At 43.0% G+C, this 20,222-nt stretch overlaps 1 protein-coding gene across 1 annotated transcript in view; it reads left to right on the forward strand.

The window, feature by feature from the left end:
- Positions 1–20,222, forward strand: part of RYR3 (ryanodine receptor 3) — a 350,151-nt gene that overhangs the window by 296,519 nt on the left and 33,410 nt on the right. The window contains 16 exon segments of the mRNA XM_045583784.1: positions 637–807; positions 1,098–1,157; positions 2,939–3,070; positions 3,728–3,840; positions 6,614–6,710; positions 8,266–8,372; positions 8,748–8,799; positions 9,944–10,000; positions 10,951–11,050; positions 11,215–11,294; positions 12,875–12,951; positions 15,934–16,007; positions 16,286–16,303; positions 16,728–16,808; positions 17,249–17,337; positions 19,146–19,274. Coding sequence (XP_045439740.1) covers positions 637–807; positions 1,098–1,157; positions 2,939–3,070; positions 3,728–3,840; positions 6,614–6,710; positions 8,266–8,372; positions 8,748–8,799; positions 9,944–10,000; positions 10,951–11,050; positions 11,215–11,294; positions 12,875–12,951; positions 15,934–16,007; positions 16,286–16,303; positions 16,728–16,808; positions 17,249–17,337; positions 19,146–19,274 — 1,437 coding nt within the window.

The following is a 20,222-nucleotide window of genomic DNA, read 5'->3' on the forward strand; positions in this document are numbered from 1 at the left end:
TCTCTCTCTCTCTCTCTCTCTCTCTCACACACACACACTCACACACACACTTACACTTTCAGCAGGTGCCCATTAGCTGAGGCAGAGTCTACTACTAAGGCACCACCTGGGAAGCTTTGCTCTTGCAGGGCCTGACATCATGAAAAATGAGGTCACCACAGTGCCTTGTCTGATGGAACCCCCCACCCCACTGCCCTGTGTTGTAGACACTGAGGGTCCTGGGTTGGTTGCCTCAGCCAGTGCTCTGGACTCTCCTCTGAAACTCACTGCTTCCTTGGATGAACTCTCCCTGTGAGGGATGAGAAAGTGTGAACCAGGGTCATTTTGGCCAGTTCTCACATCATTTGTTAAAAATACCAGTTTATCTGTTCATTCAGCCAGGAAGTGAGTGAGCAGAGACCATAGGCGTCCGTGGTGTGTGTGTTCATGTGGTCCTGTGAGCATGTGCACAAGAAGGGGGCTTGGGGTTTTAGGGCCACCTGGTTGGCTGTTGAACACAATCCTTTTACTGCCCTTTGAAATGTCCCGAGGCCCTGCCTGTACTGACAGGGCCACAAGGAGGTAGGTTGCTCCTGAGGAGAGGCAGTTCCCTTCAGAATCACTGAGCCCCTCTGTTTATGTCCTCTCGTCTCCTAGTCTGGAGGGCAGGACCAGGAGCGGAAGAAGACGAAGCGGAGGGGAGACTTGTATTCCATCCAGACCTCCCTCATCGTGGCTGCGCTCAAAAAAATGCTGCCTATTGGTTTGAATATGTGCACCCCGGGTGATCAGGAGCTGATCTCCCTCGCAAAGTCACGATACAGCTGCGTAAGTGGCCGCCTGCCATGGCTGAGCATGTCAGGCCCTCCGTCCTCCTCTGGGTGGAGGGTGGGAGCATATGGACAGAATCCAAGCTGTGCAAAGACAGCACACCCTCATGGTTGCAGCTGGTCCGGGAGTTAGCATGTTCCCTTTGGAGCACGCCTGTCGTTTCTCTTCTTCCATTCTTGTAATAAAGATCCCAGCAAAACTCTCCTCTGGCTGTCTGTACGTCCTGCACCCTACCTTACATTTTCACAGTGACCTCTGGGAATAAAACGGAGCATCTCTTTCCACAGAGGGACACCGATGAAGAGGTAAAGGAGCACCTGCGGAATAACTTGCACCTGCAGGAAAAGGTGATGCACAGGAAGGCAATGAGGACCCACACAGGCCTCCCTCTGGCTGCCGGGTGCCATCTTCACACTTAATTTACTCAGGTTTTCCTAGAAACAGTCTCAGAGTATTTGTGTCAAATTGTAAGACTAGCTCTCCGCCCTTAATTTTTATATTTTGTTCTTTCCTTTGCTGTTGCAAAGAGGCATCCAGGAAAACATTCTCCCCACTCCCATTCAGCCAGGAAGTGAGTGTGCAGAAACCGTAGGTGTCCGTGGTGTGTGTTAATGTGGTCCTGTGAGCATGCAAACAAGGAGGGGGCTCAGGGTTGGGTCAGGCCTCAGCTTTACTGACAGTGGTGCTTGCTAAACTGTGAAGCAAGACAGGGGGCAGGGTGGGGGGAATCTTGGCACCTCCTGCTCTATAGAGTTGAAAACAAACTATTTTTATATCTGAGTTGGTATAATCAGAAAAATAAAGATAAATTTTTTTTTATTGTAAAGGCTATCTGATATTTTCCCAGGCCTGTGAATCTGAACAGCTCTTTCCTCAGATACATTATTCCCTGAGATGGAGAAATAGGCTGACACAAATAGCCTCTTCTTTTCATCTCAAACATATAAAAATGATAGGGGAGCAGGACATACTATACAAAAAAAGGGCAGTAAAAAGAAATCCCACCGAAACCAGTTTGGCTCAGTGGGTAGAATGTCAGCCTGTGGACTGAAAGGTCCCGGGTTCGATTCCGGTCAAGGGCATGTACCTTGGTTGTGGGCACATCTCTAGTAGGGGTTGTACAAGAAGCAGCTGATCGATGATTCTCTCTCATCGATGTTTCTAACTCTCTATCCCTCTCTCTTCCTCTCTGTAAAAAAAAATCAATAAAATATATTCCAAAAAAAAAAAAAAGAAAAGAAATCCCAAGTGCCAGAAAAAAAGAAAAAAAGAAAAGAAAACATACTAACTCATAGTATTGAGGAGAGGGTGATGCAGTTGGGAAAACTTGTAGAGTTCTCTGTTCTAGATATGTATTTTAGGGGCTGGGGTTTCTAATAACCTTTAAGGAAGATAGCTGTGGAACTTAATTACTCATATTGTGTATAATTTCAGAGCAAGAAACTTACATAAAATTAGCCTTGAACCAGTGAAATACATGAATCTCCTGCAAAAACAACCATGAGACCACTGGTAGAGACTCCACCTCCTGGGATATGGGCCGATTAATAGAATTCTTCCCAAAGACAAGCTCATATTTAAAAAATACAAAGTGTGAAAGGAAACCCACTGCTATTAGCCAGAAAAGAGAAGAATTCAAGCCTAAGGAACTGCAGAAAGGAGTTTAAATGTGGTTAAAATATTTAAAGAGATAAAAGTAGCAATGGAATCCATAAATCAAGACTTGGACATAATTTTTGTTAAAAAAGAAGGAAGATATTATTTTAAAAGACCTCATAGTGATTATAAAAATCAAAAATAATCATTGAAACTAGAAATCCAATTTATGTGTTAAAAAAAAAATAGACTAGACACAGCTGAAAAAGAATTTATGAATTGGAAGTTTGCCTTAAGGAATTAGGATTCAGTACAGAGAAAGGAATAGAAGAGTTAAGGGACATATGGACTAGAATGAGAAGTCCCTGAACAGCATCTATGGTATTCCAGAAGAAGATAATAGAGAAAATAAGAGAGGGGCAATAATAGAATACCGTCTTGATTAATATGAAATCGTGCTAGACATGAAAGGCTATTTCAATACAAGAGGTATCGGAGATTCTTCATCTCATGTATGAGCTTTAATTTTCAGTCTGATGATCCAGCTGTAAAGTGGCAACTGAATCTGTATAAGGATGTTTTGAAGAGTGAAGAACCTTCAGATCCAGAAAAGACTGTGGAGCGTGTGCAGAGAATTTCAGCAGCTGTCTTCCACCTGGAACAGGTAAGGAGCATCTGCTGAGGACTGGGGAAGCAAGACTACCTTGGATACTACAAAGCTCCTGTCTACACTCAGCTCTTAGTTAATGTTCTTGTAAGACAGAAAATAAGAAGCAAGGATCATTCCAGCTCACACCCAGGTGTCATCTTGGCGGTTCATGGTAGCAGACTCCTCAATTCTTTTCCCTTCCAGCATTTTACAAATGTTTGCCATTAGCTCAAATGAAATACCCTACCCATTTGTAAAGCTTCTGTTAATCAATAAATAGCCAACCACAGTGAGGAGAAGAAAGCAAATTTAATATCTCCACAAATTAAATCTTCTACTAATGCAGTGGTTGGCAAACTGCGGCTCTTTGGCCCCTTGAATCTGGCTCTTCCACAAAATACCACGTGTGGGCACACACGTACAGTGAGATTGAAACTTTGTGCCTCATGCGCAGAATTCGGTTTTCGGCTCTCAAAAGAAATTTCAATCATTGTACTGTAGATATTTGGCTCTGTTGACTAATGAGTTTGCCAACCATTGTACTACTGGGTACATCTTACTGACTACAGTTGAGAAATCAAAATTCTTGCAGGGTTGAGAAGTCTTGGCTGAAGATGACCACCTTCGCCACCCTGTCAGCCTGTGCTCCCTGCCCATGTGATTTCTCCTCAGGTGGAGCAGCCTTTGAGGTCCAAGAAGGCAGTCTGGCACAAGCTGCTGTCCAAGCAGCGGAAACGGGCGGTGGTGGCCTGTTTCAGGATGGCCCCTCTCTACAACCTGCCCAGGCAAGTATTCTGTCATCTTCTGTATTGTGAGCCAGTGGTGGGAATTAAGGTATCCTCCCACAGCTGGGCTCTCTTCTGGCCCCGACACTCATGATCCAAGAAATTGGAGTCCGTCACCCATGGAGCCATTATAGTCTTCATGTGGTATAAAGGCCTGCTAAGGCAATCAGGGTAAGCATAAAAACTGAAACCAGATGAGATTCCCTAGTACCCCATACCTTACTCAGCTCACTGTTTTGCACATGAAGTCAGCCACATAAGCATATGGAAACTCTCTAGTTTTACCTACGTGGGATTCTTTGTGAGGATGTAAAGGTACCCTGGAATAAAGGAACTGTTTTGTCAACTGCTTTCTTCTAAATTCCATCAACAGATCAAACAATATTTCTCTGCTCAGGCACTTGGATGACACCAAAATCACTGCGTTTCCTCAGCAGGTACAGAAATGTAACTTGAGAATCCTTTGCACAGTGTATGTGCCTTCAAGGTGAAGAAAGGGCACTGTCCCAAGTGGCTAGTCATGGACATTATGCCTTTATCCTGGTATTTAGTCCATATCTGAATTTAATATTATGTGAAGGCTTATCTGGAATGTGTGTGAACACATGTGCTGAGTACCGGTACAGATTTGGCCAGCACTGACCCCTTGGACTCACTGTCATTGGTGATGTGATCACATTCCATCCTCAGACTAATTTCAGAATTAGGGAGGTCAGGTCTGTGGTCAATAAACAAAGCTAATATTTATGTATCAGCCTCTGCTTTATCAGCATTCAAATCAATAGGAACATCCTCACCTGGTTTGGAAAAATAAACTGATTTGGTTGAGTACATTCTGATTCCCGGGTAGGTTTTTGGTTTTTTGGAAAATCAGATAAAGTACTATTTCTATGCTTGACATTTTACTTTTATCAAATTGTGCATCTTGACCATCATTTGTCCAGAGTGTCCTGTAACCCTCTCCCGAGTCAACTGACCATTGGGCTTCCCTAGTTGGGGCCTTTGAAGATGGTGGATAATCATGGCCTCTGAGACACACCTGCTTCTCCAGGACTCTCAGGAAAACAGACTAGTGTCTTTGGAAGGGGATCAGGCACCACAGAATCAAATAGAATTCATTAATAAAACTCAGAAAATTTAGTCAAGCGGTCATGGGAATGAAGGCTCACTGAAGTCCTGGCCAAAAAACAACACTGAAATTCATAGCCCAGTAGAAAAAGCAAAAAGCATAGGGTTCTGTCTGTTTTTCAAGAAGTGGTGAAACAACAGAAGGCATGCACACTCCTCTCTGGTGGGAATTCGTGCCTGACATTGTGCTAATTTGGCCTCCAGAAGAGCTCAGCTCTAAGCACATATCTCCAGGACCAGCTAGGCAGAAATTTCACCTCTCAAAAACAAGTAGTTTTTTTTTTAAAATACACTGAGGATGCTACTACCCTTTCATATTTTGGTTGCTCCTTCAGCAACTCTACCCTTGTGTGGGTAACAGAAAGTTCAGGAATTCACTGTGTCATTGATGAAACATAGCCATCCCACCCCTAACCCAGTTGTTTTGGGGGCTTGCCCTGGATTTCCCCTGAGGGTGGAGGAATGTAAGGAGATTTCATAACAGCAACAATAAAAACTGGCTAAGGAGCTACTGGGGGAAACTACACCTCTTCTTCATTTTGTGATGTCGTAGACTGCATGGAACCTTCCAAACTAAAGGGCTAAAGGGATTGCTTTTATGATGTGGAAACTGTTTCTCTGATGTTAGTTTTTAAAAGAAAACCTGTATGCTTTTCTCCAGACACAAAATTAACAATTTCTTCCTGACCACCTTTCAACGGGTTTGGCTGGAAAAGGTTAATGAAAAAACTCAGTATGACAGGCTTATACCCATTTTAATGGTAATGTAACCTATGAAGTGACCTGCTCATTCTCTGCACACTCCTCCTTCCTTGACCATGATTTAACATTACCATAAAGACACAAAGTTGTACAATTTTTTTTACATAACTCTGATTGGTCAGATTTTAAAGAATGCTAAGCAACGGCTGTGTTTTACAGGAAACTATGGCAGGTTGATGACTCTGGTTCTGACCATCTTCCTTTTCTCTCCTTCCCTCCTCACCGCTCTCCTCACATTTGGTAACCCATTGACTGCTATTCAGTGGCTAATTTTCTCAGAAGTCAAACCTGGCTTCTAGGGAGCCAGTGGCTTGTGCCAGTTATTCAGCGTTTTCAGCAACCAGGGCCACAGCCAGAACCCACAGGGCACACTGGAGGCAGACTAATGAGCGCAGCTCGCCCAAGCCTTGACTTCATAAGTAAAAGCTGGAGCGCCTTGCAGGCATGGCTCCTGGGAGGCCCGGTAAAGTATATCTGAGACTAATCCACTCCCTGTCAGCATGATTTAGATGGGATCACCTGGAGAGGTGGTCAGCCAAAAAGAAAGAACCAAATTGCTGTATTCAACAAATACTCTGAACTGTTCCTAAAGCGGAAATGTGATAAAGACCTTGTGAGACCAGGATCGTGGTTACCTCCTGGCCTTCCACTAACCATTGTTAGTTCATCCAGAAGGTGCCCCAGACATTCAGGAAGCACTGTGTTAGAGGGTTTTGGTTTCTTTGAATTAAATGCTTATGGTGGTGTACTATTGGCTACTCTGACCAATCAGAGGATAAGAATTGTACAAAAGTCCGTTCTGCTTACTAACTGTTAACCTCCCAAACTAAAGTAAGGTGTCCCATGGATCCCTCTTGACCTCACTCTCACCCCTTTCGCTCAGGCACCGCTCTATTAACCTCTTCCTCCATGGCTATCAGAGATTTTGGATAGAAACAGAGGAGTATTCCTTTGAAGAGAGACTAGTGCAGGATTTGGCTGTAAGTACTGACTCAATTGGGAGAAGATATGAATGTGAATGGATTTGATTTCTGTATTTGTGTGTGCATTATAACAATCAAAAATTCACAAAAGTCAAGAGTGTAAATTTGAAAAGAACTAATGGCATAAATTACCAGGGGGAAGCCCTGATAATGGCCATAAGAGCCAGGGAATGAATTTCACTTGGAGGTGTTAATCACTGTTGTCCTGTTCGTCATCATTATTAACAGCTAATATTTCCTGGGATGCACGGTCATGCCATGGGAAATTCTCGCTAAGTTTTGAGCACCATTGGTCGCAGGAGGCCGCCAGCCCGAGCCCAGGCCCTGCATCTGTGTCAGGAAGGCACATCTAAATCCCCTTCCTACATTCCACGTTTCTGTAGTTGGCCCTCAGAAAATGTGTCATGCCCCATCTCTAACAGACATCATACTGTAAAACTACTTACAATTATACCCAAGGAGGAAGGCAGGGGGCTCTTGCAGACCACAGAGCTTCATCCTGGTCCAGGAAGAAAATAAACCCTCCTCTCCTTTAGCCAAACCATGGTTGATTATTTTTTCACTTTTTCTTATTTCTCTCACTTATCTTTTTCTCTTAGCCCTCATTCTCTCTGTTAGTCTTGCCCCGTGTTTCTCATATTCACTGTTTCCCACATTTCTTCCTCTTTTTATATCTCCCTATAACTCTCTTTCTCTTTCCTGCTGCCCCTCTTTTTTTCCTCCTTTCATATTTCCTCCCCTACTTTCCTTCCATTTGTCTTTGATGGCCCTCATTGTTTTCATATGTGCCCTTCAGTCTCCATTAGTGTGAAGTTGACAGTGAGCATCATTTTGGCTGTGTACTTCTTCTGAACCATTCACACAATCTATGCAGTTTTCACCAGTTTGCTGAATATGGTCCACCCTGCTGGCTGTGCTAGAGAGCTCACTTTTACCTCTGGCATCAACTATTGTAGCCCTTTCTGTAAAAAGAGAGACTCGATAAGAGAAGAAACTGTAAGGCTTGCAGCTCCTGGCTGGCATCTCTCAGAATTTTAGAATCAGGAGTGAGGTTAGGAAAGAGAAATGTTGGGCCAGGTTGAGTCTAGACTAGTAATAGCCCCCAAATGGCCCCAGGGCTGTGTCACTCTTGCCTCTTTCCTTTTCCAGCTGAGTTCTCCAAGTGCAAGTTCAGGTGAGAGGCCCAGCCTCTCAGTGACTGTCCAGGGCTGCCCTCCTGAGCTGGGGTGCCCAGAGCTTGCATGCATCTTGCTGATTGGGGTGTGGAGGGCCTTAGCTGTAGTCAGGCTTTGGCTTTTCCTTTCATCTTTTTTTAACCCAAAATTGGAATGTTTCTTTGACTGAAAAAAAACATACACATATCCATTTATATGCTGAACCCTGCACCCTTAGGGCTTCTGTCCTGAAGCAAATACGTGACATAGTGGTTTCTCTTTGTGCTTGTAGTCTGACGCACTCTGTGCCTTGCGCTTTGCCTTCTCTCTGCTAGCATGCAGTTATGTGGCACGTGCTGAAATCCACGCCTAAAACCTGTCTGCATTGGTCTGTGTAGAAATCCCCCAGGGCGGAAGAGGAGGAGGAGGCAGAGACGGAAAAGCAGCCAGACCCACTGCACCAGATCGTTCTCCACTTCAGCCGCAATGCTCTCACGGAGAGGAGGTCAGCACCACCAGGGCACCCGCCCCTCCCACGTCCTCCTCTCATGGATGGCAGTGCCTGCAGAGGGGCTGCCAGGCTCAAGCCATCCTCCTTGCTGCCCTCATGTTGGCCATCAGGAAACATCTAGGGAAACCCCATAAGCCACAGCCCTCTCATCATAATGCCAGACACTCACTGGTCTAATAGATTCTTCCCTCAATTCCATGGCAAGCCAGTGCCCACCCAGATCCCCAGAGTAGTTTCTCAGAATTGGGGTGGGGGTTTGAGGTCTAATTAATTCACTAGTACATATATCATTCAAGATTTATGTGGCTCTTAGTCTTTTCCTCTGGGCCTTGAAGGTAGCCTGCTAAATATTTCCTTTCTTCTTTCCAGTAAATTGGAAGATGACCCTTTGTACACCTCCTATTCCAGCATGATGGCCAAGGTACACCTGGTTCCTGCCCACTGTCTCAGTTATTTTCTCTCCTTAGAGCTCTTCAGCACAGAATCTGTCATGCTGAGCAGCAGGCCTGGGACTCAGTCATGACGAGAGCTCCAGGCAGAGCACAGTCCATGTGCCATATGGGTAACATTAGTAAACCACCCCACTGTCCTCCTAGGAAACCTTGGGGCTTTGCAGAAACAGTGGGTACTAGTGGCTAGGATCACATGACAGATCTAAACTAGCTAACCAGGGCTTGGACATACAGACCACCGTAGCATTTTCACTCAGTGTTCAGATGCATCCAAATGTTCAAACACATCTGTAGGCAAAGGAAGTTCAATACGTTTGGAAACAGGCTCAGAAACTAGAGGGAGATCCTAGGGTTCTCTAAAGGAGGCAGCAGGGCCAGAGATGTTATTTCTGTGTAGCATGGAGGGACAGTGACCTCTGGAATGCTGAGTGGTTAAGGTAGGGGTGTCGAACTCAATCAGAGAAGGGGCCAAAATCTAAAATCCAGCCTAAATCACGGGCCGAATGGTTTACTGAACAGTCATAAACTGTCATTGTGATGGAAATGCAGCGGAGGGCACTGATGACAGCGCGGTGCGGGCCACATTGCAAGGCCTGGCGGAACCGATTTGGCCCGCGGGCCTTGTGTTTGACACATGTGGGTTAAGGGAACTGCTCCTTCTCAAATGTGTCAGGCAAAAAGGGGGACATGTTGGGGTAGAGAGCACCTTTTCCTTGACCAGATGTACCACACAGCCACGATGGGAAGGGCACTTAGGGATTTACATTCTAGATGTCTCTGATCTTCTTCCCAAGCCCTGGTTCTTGTTCAGAAAGGGACAGCTCCCTGTGCTCCTATCTCTTGATTTATACTAGAACTTGACTAGGTGAGAGAATCTAAGTCTCTGTTTAAACCAGATGGGTCCTCATTAATTGTGTGGTCTTAGAGTTCCCATTCTAATTTCTGAACCTCTTTGTAACCACCCTGCAGTGGTCAGAATGTCCTTGGTTTTACAACATGCATGCAGTCCTGTGAATTACATCCTGTCCCCTGCCTCACAGTGGGACAGTCTTGATTTTCAGGTCCACGTGTAATGTGATTGTCTGTCTCCTTTCTCTGTTCCACCAAATCCAGAGTTGTCAGAATGGGGAGGATGAAGAAGAGGAGGAAGACAAGGAAAAAACATTTGAAGTAAGTTTTCACTAAGATTGAAGATAGAACCACCTTCCAAAGCCAACCTTCAGAGGTGGGTGTTGACAGCCATGTGGCCCACCCACCATGTGTATCTGGTAGCAAACACAAAAGTCTGCCTGGATAAAACACTCTGTTAGCTGTGGCTCTGCTGTCTGTCTGTCTGTCTGTCTGCCTGCCTGCCTGAGGAAAGGTAGCAGGCAGCCAGTCAGTCAGCAAACCACCCATTAGATTAGTTCTTCTGGGAAAGTTTATACTTTATACCCAAGTTTATACTTTATACCCAAGTTTGGTAGTAACGAACCAAAGAAGGACAAATTCAAACATCCAAAAATGAAAATTCAAAGCAATGAAGACACTGGGATGGTTTTAGCCCTATTGATCTGTAAATGTAATACAATTATAGCAGTTTTTATTTTTGAGGCAATGCAGAACCCTAAATCTCCCAAGATAAAACTATTAGTTGACTTGTACTCTTTTATAGACAAAATAAACAAGAGTGACAATAAATTAATATAATTACAGTTCTGTAAAGCCTTGGCATTCTGGTATCCCATATCCAATAGAGTTTCTGTTGACTGTGGTCTGGACTCTCTAGGTATGTGGGTGTTTTCTATAGTCTCACAGGTAAACTTCAGGTGACCATTCCGCCGGTCTCTTTATATGGCAGGACATTAGAATCAAGCACATTTTAATCTGAGGTTAGTTCCTATAATCATAGTATAAAAGAAGAATTTTCCACTTACCAGAAGTGGAAAATTAGTCATCAAAATATGAGTGAATTGTGGGTGGACAGTTCTGGAAAGCTGAGTAGCATAAGTCAATAAACTTCAAAGCTCTGCTTTGTGTGCTGCCTTCCTTAGGCAGGTAAAGATCCTCTCTCTCAATTTACCTTCCCACAGAGAATTCCCTGGGGATAAGCAAATCTTGTCCCTGTGTATGTTTTCCAGGAAAAAGAAATGGAAAAGCAGAAAACCCTCTATCAGCAAGCTCGGCTGCATGAGCGTGGGGCTGCCGAGATGGTCCTTCAGATGATAAGTGCCAGCAAAGGTAGTTCCCAAGGTTTCTGGACAGGCCCATGTCACTTCCACCAAGAATTCATACTGTGAAATGAAGTCATTATGAAAGAGTCCTGATAAAGCCCAGTTGGTGGGATTTAGGTGGGCTTTACCATCTCTTTCCTTGGTGATTCAACCAAATCTTTACCACGATAGGTGAGCGGAGCCCCATGGTGGTTGAGACTCTGAAGCTGGGGATTGCCATTCTGAATGGAGGCAATGCCGGTGTGCAACAGGTAATGGGGACTCTCAGAGGGAGTCAGGCTTCCTGGGGTATTCCCATCGACAACCATCCCACTTCAGGGAAGTCATTGACTCGGCTACGGGGGCCACCACCCAGAAACATCTTTGCTGGTATTTGTCCTTAGTGACCAATTAGATCAGATTAAGTGTGGACACCAATCAAGCCAGGCTGGGAGTTGACAGGCAAATGTGTACTTAATGGAGAGAGTTTACACAGGGTTCAAAGAGAAAAACATTTTTTTTCAACAGTAAGTTGTTTTTTACGCAATTACACTCTAGAAGACATCTTCTAAACCTTAAATTATTTACTTCAATTCTATTGTGAGCAAGGAGCCTGCTCAGTTAATCCCACATACCGGTTGTTTGCTCATTCATTAACTCAGCAAGTATTTAGTGATTGCCAGCGATGCCCCGAAGGCAGGCTGTGCTTTAGGGGTGCAGGGTGCAGCAGTGAGTGATGCACATAAAATCCCCTGCCAGCAGGCATTACATGAGAACACATTAGCATAGAGTGTCTGGCACAGGGAATTCATTCAACAATCTGAATTGGAACTGGATGCAGGAGATAGGCATGCACCGGTGCCACTGTTGCTCTGGCTCAAAGCATCTGTATGCAGATGTCTGTGTGACATTTCAAATATTCCTGGCATTTGTGAGGCTTAAATCCCAGGGCTTTTGAGAACCCAAACTCAAATTATACCACTATCAAATATAATTCTTCCCAGCCTTTATTAATCCCAAACAAATGTCTTATTAATAACTACCATTTTCTGTCCTACCAGTTTGGCTCAGTGATTGAGAGTCAATCCATGAACCAGAAGGTCACAGTTCAATTCCCAGTCAGGGCACATGTGCCCAGTTTATAAACTCAATCCCCAGCTGGGGGCTTGCAGGAGGCAGCTGACAGATGATTCTCTCTCATGTGTGATGTTTCTCTCTCTCTCTCCCTCTCCCTTCCTCTCTGAAATAAATAAAAACATTTTTTTCAAAAAGAGAACTACTATTTTCTAAGACACCCTTGTCCATCACCACCTCATCAGTTGATTTTCTTAAAGGGCCGTTTTTAAAAACAAAGAAATATTATTATGCCAGACAAAGTTCCTGCCCTCACAGTAACAGAGAATAGAGGAGACAAAATCTGATTGTGAAAGAAATGCTGAGCTCTCAGAGAGGCTCATTACTGCTAAGCTCCTTGCTTCAGTGTGTCAAACTCATTGTGGGAGCTGTTCAACCACAAACATGACTAAATCATGATCTCAGTGCTTATTCCCAAATAGGAGAGACTTCAAGCTGTAAGTCTATGAATGTGAAAGATCTACACACTGCCCTAGCAGGAATTCCAGTGGATTTTATAAAAATTTCCACCCTTAACAATCCAGGTTCTGTTGAGTAGAGGATGTGGGGGTCAGACACATGGCAGGTTTAAGTCCACAGGGTAACAACCCACCACTGGATCTGACTCAGTGTGCCTGCTTGACTAGGACTTTGCCATTTCTCCATTACAATTAGGAGGGTCAGTACTTGTGGTATAGTTTTCATTGTTTTTTTCTTTTAAAATGTGTCTCCCTTGCAGAAAATGTTAGATTACCTAAAGGAGAAAAAGGATGCTGGATTCTTTCAAAGCCTTTCTGGTCTTATGCAGTCTTGCAGGTAAATATGGGAAAATTACCCACATCAGTTTTTAAACTCTTCATTATTCAAGGGAAGGGGAAATGATATGGGGAGGGCCATGAAGTTATTGAGAAAGAAGTCACCTACTGGAGAAAGTGAAGAGGATGGATGGGTATTGTTCCTCCAGCCTTCAGGATGATATTCAAATTGTGTTCAGAGGGGGAAATGTAATGTCCATTGGGGAGACACACACACACACACACACACACACACACACACACACACCTGTTTGTTGGATTGGTAATCACCCTCACCTTCTTTTTTTGTTATGTTGTTATCCTCAGAACTGAGTGTGAGTTTCTCCTGAAAGCATCCTATCTAATAAAAGAAAAATATGCAAATTGACCATCACTCCAACACACAAGATGGCTGCCCTCATGTGGTCAAAGATGGCTGCCTTCATGTGAACACAAGATGGCTGGCAGGAGAGGGCAGTTGGAAGGGACCAAGCCTGCAAGGGAGGGCAATTGGGGACAATCAGGACTGGAGGGGAGGGCAGATAGGGGTGATCAGGCCAGCAGAGGAGGGCAGTTGGGGGTTATCAGGCCTACAGGGGAGGACAGTTCGGGTGGTGGTGGTGGTGAGGGGGGGACCCAGGCCTTCAGGGAAGGGAAGTTTGAGGGCACTAGACCTGCAGGGGAGGGAAGTTGGGAGGGACTAGGCCCATGGGGGTAGGCAGTTGAGGGGAACCAGGCCAGCAGGGGAGAGCAGCTGGGGGGGGGGGGGGGGGGGGAGAGGCGGACTACAGGGGAGAGCAATTAGAGATAGCCAGGCCTGCAGGGGAGGGAAGTTGTGGGTGACCAGGCCTGCAGAGGAGGGCAGTTAGGGGCAACCAGGTCTGCAGGGGAGGGCAGTTAGGCATCTATCAGGCTGGCAGGGGAGTCGTTAGGGAGTGATCAGTCTGTCAGGCAGAAGCAGTTAGGGGCAATCAGGTAGGCGAGCAATTGGGAGCCAGTATTCCTGCATTGTGAGAGGGGTGTATGACTACCCTTGAGGGTGCCAGATTGGAGAGGGTGCAGGTTGGGCTGAGGGACACATACCTCCCCTTAAGCCCATGCACAAATTTTGTGCACCAGGCCTCTAGTATGCTCATAAAAATCAAACCAGAAAAGAATGGAAAAGAGGAGGAATGCCTCATTATGACTCAATGCCATGTTTTCATTAAGCACTTTGTTAATCTTTAGTCTTAACTGGCCTTGGAGCCTGAATAGATATTTGGTGGGTATATATTTTGACAGAGGTACATCCTAACATGAGAACATTTTGTCATAATCTAAAAATCAAAGCATTAAACTTTCCAAGCATATTACAAAGTGTGTAAGCCTCCCCTCATGGTGGAACCTACTGACAAATGAACAGTTTGTAACCTAAAGTCAGGTTACCATAACTGCTCATTTCAGAAATGAGCCAGAAATCTAAGAAAAGTGTCAGTTTATTCTCTAATTTTCACATATATTTCTGAATAGTCTGCAACTCATTCTAAAAAAAATAATTCAAAGATATAATTATCTGGCTCATTTGCCTCCAGTTAATATCCTTTAGAATGGAACATTACATTTTCCATTTGAAAATTTGGAGGATGAACATTCTTTCTTAAGGTGGACTTCATAATTTTACTAACCTTACTTGATTGGGTAAGTATTGTACTCTGGGGCTGGAGGGAGTATATTTGAGCTGCAATACAGTCCCTTGTTCTTACCTCCCCAACCCACACTGAGAGCCAATTTGTTTATTACCTCTCTTAGAAAAAAGAAAATGTAATATTGCCAGTCCTGACTCACTGAGGGTAAAATTGTGCATGTGCACTCAGGTGGCGAAAATCATGGCAGTTCCATTCCATATTGCTCATGAAAGTCTCAATTTAATTCCGAAGAATTCCCTTGGTGGTCAGCAATACTCAATATTGTTAAACTCATTTATAAGGCTGACTTGGAGGGAGGAACAGGTGACATACCTTTATAGGCCAAATGAGTTCTAACACACGTTTGAAGGTATTTTAGTTGTCTGAGTCCAATTATAAACATAATACATATTTGTAAAACATTTAAGCATTAGAGAAACATAAAGATTTGAAATGGGTATTTCGTGATGGAGTAAGGGTCAGAAATGTCTGTTGCTTAGATTGCCTCCTGAATCAGAACTGCTGCTTCAAAGCAAATGTCCTTTTCTATATTATCCTCTTGGACAGCAAAACCAAAATGAAAGGTCATTTGTGTTATTGAACTTGCCCTTTTGACAGTAAGATCTGTGAAGAACCAACAAGATGGCAACAGGAATTTTCACTGTTTTCTCTTTTAAATTCATCTAAATTAAAGCATGTCTGTGACTCCCTAAATGGGAAAAAGAGGCTCTGGGTTTTCCAATAATGTCTTTCCAAGCCAATGGCCATTTCCATTGCCCAATGATAAAAGGCATGGTAGGTTTTGCAGAATCTTAATGGGTTCAGCCATAAGCTTCCCTAAGAGCTATAGTCTTGTGAGATTTTATGTTCTGTGAAACCTTTCAGATCAGAGAAGGAGCTAGAGTTTTTTAGAGAAATAGAATGAACCCCAATTGGAAATAATATGAACACACAGTCTGCTCATTGTGTTTTGTTTTTTTTAATATATTTTATTGATTAGCAATTGACTATAAATTCCCTTTGAAAGATCTTAGAAACAAATCATTTCTTCTTTATTTGAAAAGCCTTTTTAAATCTTCATAAGAAAGGATTTCAACTGGACAAAACGACAGCCACCACAAGTGTTTCTGCCCCTCTTCACGGGTGTGAAAAGGTCTGTGAGCACTAGGCTTCCTTGGGAAACATTGGCGGCATAAAACCTGACTCAAACACACTGTGATGTGTTAGTGCATTTGTGAAAACCCAAGGACAGGATCTTAGTCAGTAGGTGCATTGACATTAGAAATCTATTTTCCCAGTGTGCGCAGCCCTGAAACTTGCTTTCCTTTGTCTATTACAAGTGTCCTTGATTTGAATGCATTTGAGAGGCAGAATAAAGCTGAAGGCCTGGGGATGGTTACTGAGGAAGGAACACGTAAGTAACTAATGAATACGAAGGCCACTCTCTTCCTGAAAAAAATTCTTAATTATTTCCCGTTAGAGCCCCTGCTCCTTGATCTTTGAGGACTGGCTACATTTCATACATTTCATACATTTTATAAATAGTTTAGCAAAATATTCCCATCAGTAACTTTGATAAAACCATCATCCAGGCCGGATGTGTTCATAGAGCCAGTGCTAGCTAAAGACAGTTTGTCATGGTGTTTATGGTTTTCTTACTTTGTACTCTCCTCTTTTTCTCTTATTCACCAGTCATTGTTCGTGAACGTGGTAAGTGTGAGTTTCTGGCTGGAGTTCCTACCATGGGTGCATCCTAAGAGATTGATTTAATTGCCTCAGTTCCAACACATTTTGGGCTTGGTGGTTGCATGACTTGTTTAACTCAACAGTTTGATGCTTAATTAAAGAAAGGTTTTTCATGTAGCAAGCAAGGATTATGGTCTGGGAACCATTCCTGCCACTAGCCCGGTTATTTTCCTTACAAATGTATCTTGGGGCTAAATATTTTAGCTTTGCCGATTGTTGTGTTGTGCAGCCTCAGTTCTGGGTTAATCGGGTTGATCAGCATACATCCAAAGTTCCCTTTCCAAAGCATTCGGACACAGCTCCTGAAGCATTTTTGTAGTCATTTGTCTTAGAAAGTGTTCTGTGTTGAGAAGCAATCAAATGCTCACTAGTGTCCTCTGTTTTCAAGGTGAAAAAGTGCTTCAGAATGACGAGTTCACACGAGATCTCTTTAGATTCCTACAGTTACTTTGTGAAGGACATAACAATGGTAAGTGGAACAGAGAGATTTGTCAAGGGAAAACAGCATTCAGGTGCAAAATTTTGATTCCATTCAGGAAGCCACATTCCATTCCAGCAGTAGCTAACTTAAGGGCAACAGTTAACTCACTCCTAAATAAGAAACCCTATGTTAAATGACCTTGGACTCGTGACTAAAGTTATTTAGTACTATCCAGTCTAAGTGGCTTCCAGGATCTCCAGATGTGAAACTAACAGCCCTTTCTGTCAAGGCCCTCAAGGCTCAGTAGGTCCGGTTTCTGGTGTCACTGGGATAGGAGGGCTCATGTCAGAGTTCTGTCCTGCAAGATCCACCAAGACCTAGACCTAAACCTTGTAAAGTTTTTCACATAGTGTGCTTCTGTTGAGTTTAGCAAAGAAAGCATAACCGGCTCTCAGAGACAGGTTCTGATCCAATCCTGCTGTTGTCAGACTTTCAGAATTTCCTGCGGACTCAGATGGGTAACACCACCACCGTAAACATCATCATCAGCACTGTGGACTACCTTCTGCGTCTTCAGGTGAGTGGGCCTTGAGTGTTGGCATGTCTCAGATGTACTTCCAAAATCTAAAGACAGTTAATCACATGAGGTCAGGGAGGCCCAGAGGATAGTAAAACCCCAGTAAGAGGCAGTAAAATACAGTAAGTCCTCAATATCATCAATAGGTTCGATGACTTTAAGTGAAACAACATTTAATGGAACCAATTTTGCCATAGGCTAACTGGTTTAAACAAGAGTTAAGTTTCCATAGCATCTCATCAATAATGTAACCAAACAGCATTCAACAAGACAATTATTCAAGAACCTGCTGTGCCTAAAATGTGTATTTGAGTGTTTGAAGACTGGCCTGAGGGAAGTGGTTTAAAACCATATAATCTATTATGAAATGCTGGTTTATTTTAGTTTTGCCAGTGAAAACCTAGCCATGGTGTCCTGGAGCTATCAAACAACCTGTGACTGAGAAAAGATTCTTCACTAGGAAAAGGTTACAGAAAGCAGTCCGAATTAAGATGAGTCTACAAGTTCTTAGTGTTGAGAAGTCACTTGGTTTAATTGTTTGATAGAAAATCCAAATAATATCAAGAAAATCTACATAGCCAAAACTGGTTTGGCTTGGTGGATAGAGCGTCGGCCTGTGGACTGAAAAGTCCCAGGTTCGATTCTGGTCAAGGACATGTACCTTGGTTGTGGGCACATCCCCAGTAGGAGGTGTGCAGGAGGCAGCTGTTCAATGTTTCTCTCTTGTCAATGCTTCTAACTCTATCCCCATCCCTTCCTCTCTGTAAAAAAAGAAATATATATGTGTTTCCCCGAAAATAAGACCTACTTACAGGTTTCCTTCTTAGTGAAATATAAGGCATCCCCAAAAAAATAAGGCCCCCCTAGGCTAAACATGAGAGATTTGGTCCACCGATTCTGAAAGAAATGGAGTCACAAGAAATTCACCAGAAAATTCAGGAATTGGATTGTTATGATGATGTTCCAGATGATGATGACATGATTGTCATTGAATAAATGAGTAAATTCTTGATACTGTAGGATTCACAGTTTGTCTGGTTTGTGTTGACAACTACCATACTAACGTACCGTATACAGGTAATACATTTCCTTTATTTTCATTTAACAATAAATGTGTACCGTATTCTTCTTCATGGAAAAATAAGACATCCCCTGCAAATAAGACCTAGTGCACCTTTGGGAGCAAAAATTAATATAAGACACTGTCTTATTTTTAGGGAAACAGGAGATTATATATATATATATATATATATATATATATATATATATATATATATGAAAATCTACACAAACATAAAAAGGATTCTCTTTTCTCTCTGCTGATTCTTCATGCACTTCTGCCATTTAATAGAGCGATCTATGTGACCTCCCTGTGTTCCAGTTTTCTTGTCTGTAAAATGGGTTTCAATGGGCGATGGTAAAGATTGAGAGATTTAATATATACAATAAGCTCAGAACAATGCCTGGCACTTATAGCATTCGTTATTGTGGTATTGTTATCATGATGATTTGGATGATAATCATGATCTTTATCTTTAGGGCACATTTTTCCTCTGAGTAAATTGTCCTACATCATAGTCACCCGGGTCCAGCTGTCCTCTCTCCTATCTGTTCTTTCCTACAGAGGGACATCTGTCTTCCAAGTTGCCAGGGATCAGCTATCTTTGTGCTTCTTCCCAGAGTGCCAGGCTTCTGTGTTAATGAAGAGGTCTTAGAGATGAGGATTACCTTGTCTTCTTCCTGAATGTCGAGTTTAGCTACACTAACTGAAGCCGGACAAATACTAAACTCTACTTGTCTGTTCTTAGGAATCAATCAGTGATTTCTACTGGTATTATTCAGGGAAGGACATCATTGATGAATCCGGACAGCACAATTTTTCCAAAGCTCTAGTGGTCACAAAGCAAATTTTCAATTCTCTTACGGAATACATCCAGGTATGTGCACAGGATGCATGTTCAAACACAAGAAGAACATTATCAACATCCCTGTGCTCTACATTCCCTCCAGAACTTGTGGGTGCGCGGATGAACTGGGTATCTAGCCCTATTGCTGACAACACTTCTTTTCTGTCAATAGGAACCAATAGTACCTACACTCTGTGAGAAGCTGTGGTTCATGAGTCCCCCACTGTGACTCATTCATAGCATTGTCACACTTGCATTTATCTAGTTATATTTTGCTTTCCCTCCTTAACTGAAAATGTTTTGCAGACAAAAAAGTTCTCATTCAATTTAAAATTCCTCATTTCTAGCACAATGTCTACATCACAGGTGTTCCATAGGCATGGACAGTGGAGTAAAGTAATGATTGTTAGAATGAAGGAATAAATTATGTCACCTTGAGTCTTGAGATTAAAAACAGAATTAATGGCATTCTATGAATTTGTCAAAAATGAACTCTATGGATAAGGTAACTTCAGAAGTACATAAGCTATATGAATGCCAGTTAAGTCCACAAGTGAACTTCAGGTTGAATGTCTACAACTTGCAACATCCTTTTTCTGTTCACAGTATTCTCTGTTCATTGACTACAGCAGTCTAGCTATCATGAAAAGAGGTCATACTGTGGCATAATTTGCTATGAAATCAGTAGCCATGTTGCAGTCCTCAGTGATGTTACATATGTTTCTTAAAGATCCGTAGGAGGAATCAACTGGCACAGTCAGATAATATTTGCTTATTAAGATAAACGTAAAACTAAGACTATTAAATTTAAAGGAAGGTTTTAAGGGAGAGATTGATCATTGTCGCCCAAGGATGGTAAAAACATGGAGAGATAAACTTAGGAACAGGTGACTCATCTGAAGTGTCACAGAATGGGAGATGCCTGCGAAAACCAAGCACCTGATTTGCTCTCTGCAGAACCCATTACAATTTTCAGAA

The sequence above is a fragment of the Pipistrellus kuhlii genome, unplaced genomic scaffold, assembly GCF_014108245.1.
Source record: "Pipistrellus kuhlii isolate mPipKuh1 unplaced genomic scaffold, mPipKuh1.p scaffold_m20_p_1, whole genome shotgun sequence".
NCBI lineage: Eukaryota > Metazoa > Chordata > Mammalia > Chiroptera > Vespertilionidae > Pipistrellus > Pipistrellus kuhlii.